Raw genomic sequence first — 10,541 nt, 5'->3', positions numbered from 1 at the left:
AACATTTGTTGTAGAAATTGTTAACTCTTCATCAATTTTTAAATTATTCTGATTCTTCATCAATTTCCCTTGTTTTTAGGGTTTTTTTTTCCTCTGATTGATGTTAGTAGTATTTACATAATTTATTATGAATTTAAGGCCTAAAAATATATGTATTGAGTTATTAAGATAGTAAAATCTTATATGGACAAAGTTTCAATAACATAAGACACACGACTATGAACAAAATTGAATGGATGAACACGATATTTTTATTTGACACCAAATCTTTTGGATAAGGCTTCGATGAAAGACCAACATTTGCTCATGTAAAATCAGATCATGAAGTAGGCCACTTCTTGTATCATATTGAACTGTCTGATTTGCTTAAATTTGATTGTCTGGCTTTTTCAATAGTTACTTCTTTGACACTTCAATCAACGACATTAGATCAGATGGTTAGGAAATCCATTTGTGGATTGGGTGATTTTAAGTTTGTTTTGAAGTGGGGACAATGGGACCACACATTTAGGTCTGTCTAATCAGAAAAAAAAAATTAGTAGGAAAATGGTTTTCCCTATACAACTCATTTTGCAGTGTACATTTGCACATTTTCATAAGGAAATATTTTTTGGATAAATATATTTTCTTATATTGGCAGGAAAATATTGTTTAACCCGAACCTATATCAGGAAGATATTTTCACATTTTTTTTCATGATTGGTGGAGAAGCTGTAATTACTGTAAGGTCAAATTGCTTTCAACCACTAGATTATATCAAAATGACCATAATAGTATTTTTAAAACTCCTAAAACAAATGTTATGTCCTGAAGAACTACATCTTATGGAACAATGATTTGTTGTTATAAATATTTTGTGCCAAGCTGATGAACCAATGCAAACACGTCACGTGTATTGATCTCTCTGCGTAAGAGCAAAAAACTTATTTAAATATTTGCTAGCTCTTCAAAAAACTTATTTAAATATTTGCAAAAAAGTTAGTGTAAGTCTACACCTTGGTTCATATGTTAAATCAACCAAAAAGTCTCTGTTTTCAATTTTGTTTCTTCTACTTTTCACGTTCAACCAAGGGACTTTTCTAGCCTAAAGCAACTTTTTGCATCAAAAGATGGATTAAGATGGGAGGGAAAATAGTTTCTCTTGGGAATTCCCATGAACATCTTCCAAACTCAGATGAATGTTTGATGTTGGTATGTCAAATGTCTACTTGTTAAATCTCTTCAAGTAAAATCACACAAAAATAAAATGAAATAAAGAGTAAAAGCACACCTAGCATTTGAAGGTAAAAACACAAAGTACTACCTAGCCTGTAGTAAATCATAGGTAATAATAATATTAAAAAAACACGTCAGTATTTATTTGTCTTATTTTATTGAAAAAATTACCAAAACGGTACAGTTTTGGTAAATATTTACCAAAACGGTACACTGTAGCAATTAATTCCGAAAACGGTAAATTTACCGTTTTCGAAATTAATTTATTTTACCAAAACGGTAAAAACAGTAATCCATTACTTTTTTATTCCGAAAATGCCTTTTTGTTAATTTTGACTGAAATTACCATTTTATCCTCGCCTCTTTCATTAAAATGTCTGTAATTTCAGTTGAAAGGGTTTCCTTGTTCTGCAACAAGTCCAAGACGAAGAGTGCCACCTCCATCTCTCTCTCTCTCTCCATTGGGGAGATCTTGAAAGCATTGTAAGTTACCCTCTCTCTCTCTCCATTGGGGAGATCTTGAAAACATTGTAAGTTACCCTCTCTCTCTCCATTTGGGAGATCTTGAAAACATTGTAAGTTACCCTCTCTCTCTCTCTCTCTCTCCGTTGTGAGAACGTGAGAAACTTGCAACTTTCTCCGTATTTATCTTTCTTTGTTGTGGAGATTCTCCGTTGGGGAGATGTAGAAAATATTGCAAGTTTCCCTCTCCCTCTCTCTATCTCTTTCCATTGTGGAGAACGTGAGAAACTTGCAAGTTTCTCCAAATTTGTCTTTCTTTGTTGTGGAGATTGTTAAAATAATTTCGATTCAAGTCTCTTTCTATCTCTCTCCGTTGTGGAGATTTTGAGAAATTTGAATCGAAAGTGTTTGTGTTTGTGTTTTGGAGTATTCGAACCCTAAACTTTCCATAATATTTTGTCCAAATTCTTTTTTGACTTTTTATTAATTATTGTCATTATTTGCTTGTTGTTAAATCTCTTTCAACAGGAACCTTGGAAAAATTGAATACTTCAAGGTGACAATTTTATTTGATTTTAATTTATAATTTTTTTCTTTCTACCAATGGAATGCAAATTATTCATAGTGAAAGTTTATTATTGATGAATTTAATTACGTTTAGGAAAAAAAAGATGTAGTCCTCATATCATTAAACCATGATATTTTCAGGATAATGAAAGGACTGTAACAAGGTGTTTTTTGACATAAGATCAAAACTATTTTAGTCAATGTCAAAAGGTGCTTTTTGACATAAGATCAGAACTATTTTAGTCAATGTCAAAAGGCACATTTTGACATTAGGTCAGAACTATTTGACTCAATGTCAGAAAGCTCCTTTTGACATTAGATCAAAACTATTTTAGTAAAAGTCAGAAGGAGATCAGAACTATTATAGTCAATGTCAAAAGGCTCCTTTTGACATTAGATTAGAACTATTTTACTCAATGTCAGAAGGAGCCTTCTGACATTAGATCAGAACTATTTTAACCAATGTCAGGAGAAGCCTTCTGACATTAGATCAGAACTATTTTAGTCAAATGTAAATTGTACATAGAGAATCATTTTGATATAATTTATTTTTGTTATGAATTTAATGTCAAAAGGATCCTTCTGACATTGTCTAAATGTTTTTTTAATCTCACGTCAGAAGGTTCCTTCCGACATTATATACAATACATTCTGATATAATGTCAAAAGTATCATTCTGATATTATATTGTATTGCTTATGAAATTAATTAATTATTTTGAATGGGTCTACGTTAGGTCAATCGTATTGGAAATAGTCTTTCATCCACATTGACATGGTATGTTATCCTCTTTTTATGACATTAAGTATCATATTTTTTTACATTTTGAAAAATACGATGACATAGCAATATATATTTTGCAGGCACGTGTTGTGTGTAACGCGGAAAGATTTTCACAATTCTTCTCAAATTTAACATTTGAGCAGAAGACATGTTTAAATTCTACTTGTTTTGCTCCACTACTATCTATGCCACGCGTCCCAATGTGTAGCAATTTGATTTTTCTTCTCATAGAGAAATTTAATCCTAAAAATGGTTATTTTTCATTTGAAATTAAAGATATTTCTATTTCAGAAGGTGAGGTTGCATTGATATTAGCTTTGGGAGGTTTGTATAGTAGTGATGGAATCGGTTCTCTCTCAAAGAAAGACGAGCTTTGTGTACAATTATTTTGGAATAAGTACTTTGACGTGCCAACAGAGATAACCTTAGATTCTTTTGAGACTATACTTAATACAGTCTTAAAAAATGAAAATATTATTGAATTTAAAAAAATATTTTTATTATACATAGTTATTACATTTTTACTTCCTAAGGACAGACTGAAGATAAACAAAGAACTTTTAAGTATGGTATGGTGCGATGAGATCTTCAATAGGATCCCATGGGGCAGATTAGTACACAACCACCTTTTAAAGTCTTTACGCATCTGTGCGACGAAGTTTAAGGAAACTGGTAAACATGTACATTTCTATGGTTGTGCATTGGTGCTTCAGGTAGGTAAAGAAAAATTTGAGTTATTAATTTAATCTTACTTCGAAGTACTACTTTTATAAACTATTGATGTTTATTTAAGCACTCGTCCTGTATTCTTATGCACTTGTAGGTATGGGCATTCGAACATATACCTGTAATAGCCCCCCGCATATTTGCCAATCATTTTCCAAGGTACCTGAAGTATCCTTATTATTTAAATGAGGAACGACAATTTTACGTCGATAAGTTTGTCAATTGCACGGTATGAATTATTGAACTACGATTTCAATCGTATATATATATATACCTCCATCTAATACAAATTTTTTATATGCATGTATCATCTTTAACAGATTATCAATAAGTTGAAATTGACCGATCATGAACTTTGTGAGGCTGTTCTTGCTCCATTTTGTAAGGGTTATAAGAGGAAAGAGGAAAATGGTGTTCGGTCTAAAAGGAAAAACTTAGAGGAGGTTGATAAGTTGAAGAAGAAAATGACGGTGATGGAACAGAAGTTGAAAGATCATTCTAAAGTTATCCAAGAATTGAAAAAGGACATCAAATGTTTGAAGTCATATAATGAATCTGGCCCTAAGGTATTGTTTCTCTACTATATGTGATAAATCCACATAATAGGTTACATCCACTTCGAAATCATTATGAATGTTTGTTTTAATATCAAACAGTATAACGTTAAATTCGATAAAGCCTCGGACTTTGCACCTTCGAAAACCAAGTCATCTCCCCATACCAACACCTCTGTCGATCCTTCAGATATGCCTAAGGCATCGACCCCTACCAAGGGCTTAGACGATCCTTTAGGTATACCTAAGTCATCGCCTCCGACAATGGGCTCTAGTGTTCCTTTTGGTATACACAAGGCATCTCCCTCAACGAATACTTCCACAAATGAGTATCCACCTTACGAAGAAGAAATTGGAATCGATGCTAAAAAGACATCTGAAACAATGCCAATGAACCATTCACCTGAAGTATCATTCTCTTCATCCACAAAATACAAGGTACCTTGCATGAACAATATTTAAAATGTTCAATAAATATTTCATGTGAGTTGGTTTTATGATCATTTTCTATTCTTCTTATTCAGCTGTCTACTAAAGTTGATAACGGACGTAGTTCGCCTAATATTTTGAAAAGTAATTATCTCAATAATGAACAAAATTCAGAATTCAAATTCGACGCTGATAAGGTATGTATATACTTAATATTTAAAATTTTAATGTAGAAAAAATCACTCACATTCGACTTCATGTTTTGTCTAATTTTTAGACTTATATGTTTTTTGTTAGGAAATTGTTATCTATATAATAAACGCATCTTCAATAATACCTGTCTAACTTTTATTTTTTATAGGCTGAATCCTCATCTCCTCTTATAAAGCTAGAGTCTGAAGACAACAACATTCTAGCTAGGGGGAATTCATCTGATTTTGATCAAAAGGTGTGTGGTCGTTTGTCTTACAATATCCCCTCTTGGGATTTATCCGGTATATTTATTATGTTGTAAGATTTTCAATCAATTTCTTTGATTTGAAATGTGTATCTATGCACATTACAGTTTCTTATTGCATGTCGTTTAAATTGTTAGGATGAAATGAAAATTTTAATCCTCGTATCAATTGATTTCTTTAGCGAATAAGATGTATAAATTTTAAAAAATATATTATTTGAAATGTTATATCATGGTCAATTTAAATACAATCAGTTCGTTATTCATACGTAATTGTTAACTTCATATTTTAAAGGTGTGAAGTACCATACGAATACGAGTAATTTATGCAATGTTGTCATTTGTTGTAGGAGGGTGGGTATTCCATGAACCCTGTGAAGTCTAAAAGAGATGTGAAACCTTCAGTATATTTGAAGCCACCCTATGCACCCTTAGATATACGAAAAAAGAAGAAGATATGCAAAGAGTTGAAGTGGGATGTATGCATGTTTCAGATTTCATTTTGATTATGTTTGTTCTAATATTATTATGAATGATATGTAATTATTTTACGTACTAATTTGTAGAGATGCGCTCGTAATTATTTTCATGATCCTAAGCGCCCCTTTACCAACGAAGAATTAACGTTGATAAATTCACATCACGCTGATATAAATTTGGAAGACGGGTATTATATTCCGAGCGCATCTATTGATTCACTTAGGGGGGTTGGGTGGTTGGACGATCAGGTAACATTTTTCCATATTTTAATTTTAATTTTTTTGAGAATTCTAGAATGATTAAATATTTCTCTGACTTTGTTGCCACACAGATAATCGATGGATATTGTAAATTTCTTAAAAGGAGAGAGTTGCAACATCCAGATCATTTTCTCAAATGTCATTTCTTTAGTCCAATGTATATTGTACGTCCAATTGATATAGACACATCATTTACATATCTTTAAGTTAGATGTATATATCTTTATAAAGCCTTTTTCATTAATCGGTGTAGGTATTACTTAAGGAAGCTCAAGAAGATTACTCTGGCTGGTCAGTGGGTAAGGTCTTGTTGAATAATTTTGAGAGTGTGTCGGGCGAAAAATTCCAACTAAATAAAAACCTGAAAGCGTTTACCAGACCTGACTATCTTAAATATCATATAACATCTTGTGATAAGGTTTGTTTTTTTCTTGTCTCGTGCCTCCGTATATTTATTTTGTTGTTAAATTACCTCTCATTCTCACATTGTTATTAATCACTAGGTATTTTTTCCCATTCACGCACACGCTCATTGGGCCGTTGCAATATTGGACATAAAAAATAAGAAATTAGAATTTTTGGATTCCCTCTCTAAGGACTGTATGTCAGTCTATAAAGTTGAAATTAAAGCATTGGTATGTATTGATAAGTTATTTAATAATTATTACGCTAATTTAGTAAGGAATTCCACAAGTACTTATCACATTATAATTTGTTAATGCGTAGAAAGAATTTTTCCCGATAGTACTCGAGCAGATGGGGTCAGCGAAGATTGACATCCCACATTGGCCTTGTTACGATCGTAAGAACATTCCCAAACAAACCAATACATGGGATTGTGGAATGTTTATTTTAAAATATATTGATTACGCAAGCCGCGGGTTGGAATTTAATTTCAATCAGGTACTACTATATCCCATTTATCTATTTTTAACTTAATTTGGAAACATTCAATTAGTAAGATTGATGATTGTTTTACACATCACTCTTTGTAGGAAGATATGTCCTACTTCAGGTTGCGGACTATTCTTGAGGTGGTTATACAGATGGCATTACCTTAAAAGTTTTTTGTTCTTATTTTTGTTCATTACATTGTTATCGACAATGTAATCGTGCATGAATTAAAGATTTGGAAGTCATAACCAATTGGGTGGTTGGGAAGATCGATGTTGGAAAATGCAAAGTTATGGTCTTCACGTTTAAGGTAGAAATCCTAATCTACGTTTATTGACCCTATTAAAATTATAGATTATACATAAAATTTCGTAAAGAGTTATGTGGACAAAATTAAATAGTATAATATAGTTGCATGGTGACACAATCATTCATGATGAGTTAAATGAAGTTTGGTAAGCAATATCTATTATTTGAAACTATTAGTTCACGTCCAATCAACCTTAAACATAGTATCCACCTTTTGAGACATGTGGATATTATGTATGTAGCAGTGTTAATCTGCATTTATTGATCCTAATAAATAAAGTGATAAATTGATTAATTTCTGTGCAGGGAGTTAGGTGGGCAAAAGAAAATATGGTGACATGAGCATTCATGAGGAATTAAATGTCATTTCGTAAGTATTAAATATCAATGTAAATGCACTTAATAGCTCCATTAATAGTTATAGACTTCACCTTCATCATATAATCTTATTCAGGGAAAGAATCCAAATTTTATTCCTATTTAGAAGCTGCAATGAATCACGATGAGAATATGCGTCGTGGATTTCGGACGGGAGATGCATATAGAAAGCACATGCTGGAACGCGAATGGATTCTACTTGTGAGGGATTCAAAGAAATTGATTAAAGAATCCAAACTTGTGCAAGTACCTATCCCAAAAAGACGTGCGATTTCGATGCCGCGTCATAACCTATATTCACTCCATGCGGCAGTTATGAGGTTACGAGCTGAGGTATCAAGAATGTGTAGACGAGTTCTAAGGATTTCATCACATGAAGTTGATAACGATCCCAACTATGCATCTACTTACGCTATGTCGGATGAAGACGATGACAGTTCTTCTGACTTTGAAGATTAATTTTGTTACTATAGACTTGAGAATTTAAGTAAGTATGTTTAGATTCTAAAGTTTTTGTTGAAAAACTAAGTTTGGTTAATTTCATCACAATATTAAATGTGTCGCTTGTAAATTATTTTTCATCAATTTATGTAGCGTTTAAAAAGTTGACAAGGCAATAGAGGATCTTTTAGATCATCTTTATGTGTTTGTCAGAATAATCATGTATTGGGCTTTAGCCTTCCTATGAGTCCTTTTAGTGGCTGAGAAACCCATTGCTGCTTTAGAACAATCCATGAGCACTATGCATGAGTATCAAACGGCATGAGCACTTTCTTGCTTTACAATTAGGCCTAAAACATGGCCAAAAGGTTTGTTTCATTCATATGTACTTACAATCATTATAAGGCTTTATATTTTCATCTTGGGAAAATTTTGGAGTTCAACTTTTCGACTGTCACTGTAGGTGCTGGCCATGGGATGTGGAATTGGTGGGCCATTGAGAGAAATTGCTAATTTTTCTGTTACAATTTCATCGGTTAATATGTTGTTGCGAAAGCAATGCATGTTAATTCTACAGTGACCAGACAATCGCCCAGTACGCAAAAGAAATCTGGATTGGTGAGGAGTGCGTTGTACCATAAATATTACTCTCCAACTGATGTAGAGTTCTTTGCCATGTGGGGTTTGTGAAGATTTTGAAACTTTCAAAGAGTCTTGTGATATTGAAAAGGTGTGAGTGTAGAACAGTGGAAATGTAGGGGAAATGTAAACCGTGAGGAAAATAAGAGGACACGATATAGCGGAGAGAACCGTGGCAATGTAGGGAAAATGTAAACCGTGAGGAAAAGATATGAAAGGCATCATAACCATTTGCTTCTGATTGTGTTTTATTTGTAAATAATTATGTGATTCAATTTCATTTGTTAGTGTCTTATTGCTTCTCATTGACCTTGTTTAGTAATGGAATTTCAATACATAATATGAAATATGAACTTGTTTTATGATTTATCTTTTATTTTTTATTTTGTTTTTTTTATTTTTCGTTTATTGTGATTGGTGAGTTAGATGACTGTGCTATTGTTTGTTAAACCTCCAAATTCGATGACGGGTTAAGATCACCAAATTCATGGAATTATCATTTTTCTTCCCCTTGATAAATTTAATTTACAAAGATCTTTGTAAATCTGAGTGAATGATTCGACTTAACATCTTTGACATATTATTCTTTTGTAAATTCTCGGGACAAAAACATTTTCAAAGATCTTTGTAAATCTGAGTGAATGATTCGACTTAACATCTTTGACATATTGATTCTTTTGTAAATTCTCGGGACAAAAATATTTTCAAACATCTTTGTAAATCTGAGTGAATGATTTGACTTAAATATTGAATAATTTTATTTATTCAATCCCATAACTCTCGTTCCATGATTTCTAGTAGTCTGTAAATATTGAGGAAAAAATTGAAAACAAATCTTTGGAAGACCTTTCAATAGTTTCGGAAAAATATATCCACTTTAAACTTTTATTGCCAAATTTTCAAAATAGACATCAATTCCTAAATTTTTATTTGATCTGGCTTAACTTCAATAAAAGTTACTTAAAAATGATGCCTACCATAAAACTAATGGTACATTAGTTTAGAGTCCTTAAAAATAGAATCCTTAAAACCAGGTTAGATTCCTTGTACAAGTTACAAAATTTTAAACCGTGTAAGTGAATATACCATATGAAATAACTTTTTTTTATTTGACAATCGCAATTAAGTGCATCGGTTCTACTAGAACTTTAAAACTTCAAGATTGAAATTGTAGTATTTGGTAATAATCATGTTGGCCAACTCACACACAATGACAAAATTTAGAACCTCTTTAAATAAACGGCAATGCCTGCAAATTAACCCCCAAAGGTACATGCAAAAAATGTTTCACATTCCAAAATATACTAAAAAATATACTGTTATATGGAATAAAGTTACACATTTCTTTTCTCCATAAACGGCAATGACTTTCAGCAGTGATATTGGTCTTTGTTTCAGTAATCCTGAACCACCCCCAGATAGATATATATATAATATATTTTAATTTTAAAAAGTTTATAATTCTATTGAAATTTCGACAGCATCTCCTCTTAAAAATGGACATATGAAATGTTCCTGATAAACCTTAATAATATCAATAACATTAAAGACCTCTCTCCGATAGTCTCGAGCATAAAAAAGAAATAGAGTATAAGCACATTGTAGTAAATAAACAATTATAGGTGCCTGAATCCACTCATGTTTAATGCCACGTAGAAGTAGAAACAATAGCTAACACCAATAAAATTGAATTTGAGCATCCACATAGTTCAAATCTGCATCAAACAATCAAAGTAGATGAGTCAAATATAGTTAAGGTTGATAGTGTACGCAGAATGCATAGAAAATTATCAAATTACCCTTATAAATATATATTTGCAAAGCTGATATTTAGGGAACGGATCAAGGTTTGCCATATGAAATTACATAAGTAAAAACAACGTAACATTAATAAATTTTCAAAATATGGGTTAGGAGTTTGGGATTGAGCTGATTTTTTATGAGGAT

The 10,541-nt window shown here is 31.9% G+C and overlaps 1 protein-coding gene across 8 annotated transcripts; it reads left to right on the top strand.

The window, feature by feature from the left end:
• The first annotated feature begins 2,777 nt into the window (after positions 1-2,777).
• On the top strand, positions 2,778-8,806 carry LOC147398202 (uncharacterized). Of its 8 annotated transcripts, XM_086447351.1 has the most exons (17): positions 2,781-3,021; positions 3,108-3,740; positions 3,851-3,982; positions 4,074-4,319; positions 4,410-4,745; positions 4,832-4,933; positions 5,098-5,184; positions 5,544-5,672; positions 5,760-5,921; positions 6,005-6,097; positions 6,187-6,351; positions 6,437-6,568; positions 6,660-6,836; positions 6,929-7,137; positions 7,443-7,506; positions 7,591-8,001; positions 8,419-8,803. In XM_086447351.1, the coding sequence occupies exons 1-14, from the start codon at positions 3,019-3,021 to the stop codon at positions 6,992-6,994; spliced, it is 2,463 nt and encodes an 820-aa protein (XP_086303477.1). In that variant the 5' UTR covers positions 2,781-3,018; the 3' UTR covers positions 6,995-7,137; positions 7,443-7,506; positions 7,591-8,001; positions 8,419-8,803. The 8 variants fall into 8 exon arrangements, with proteins under 8 accessions (XP_086303479.1, XP_086303480.1, XP_086303478.1 ...); XM_086447350.1 differs by having other exon boundaries at positions 2,781-3,740; positions 7,621-8,001; positions 8,419-8,804; XM_086447349.1 differs by having other exon boundaries at positions 2,781-3,740.
• The last annotated feature ends 1,735 nt before the right edge of the window (positions 8,807-10,541 follow it).

Source organism: Akebia trifoliata, chromosome 7, assembly GCF_017979445.1.
Source record: "Akebia trifoliata isolate Shusen 1 chromosome 7, ASM1797944v1, whole genome shotgun sequence".
Lineage (NCBI taxonomy): Eukaryota > Viridiplantae > Streptophyta > Magnoliopsida > Ranunculales > Lardizabalaceae > Akebia > Akebia trifoliata.
This window is presented reverse-complemented; position numbering and strand designations above follow the sequence as displayed.

What these genes read in the sequence shown, in the direction of transcription:
- LOC147398202 (XM_086447350.1), top strand. Translation starts at nt 3,024, where the DNA reads ATGTTATCCTCTTTTTATGACATTAAGTATCATATTTTTTTACATTTT. An exon ending in TTGGGTGGTTGGACGATCAG is followed by an intron (nt 5,922 to 6,004) that starts GTAACATTTTTC and finishes GTTGCCACACAG; the next exon opens with ATAATCGATGGATATTGTAA. An exon ending in AAGTTGAAATTAAAGCATTG is followed by an intron (nt 6,569 to 6,659) that starts GTATGTATTGAT and finishes GTTAATGCGTAG; the next exon opens with AAAGAATTTTTCCCGATAGT.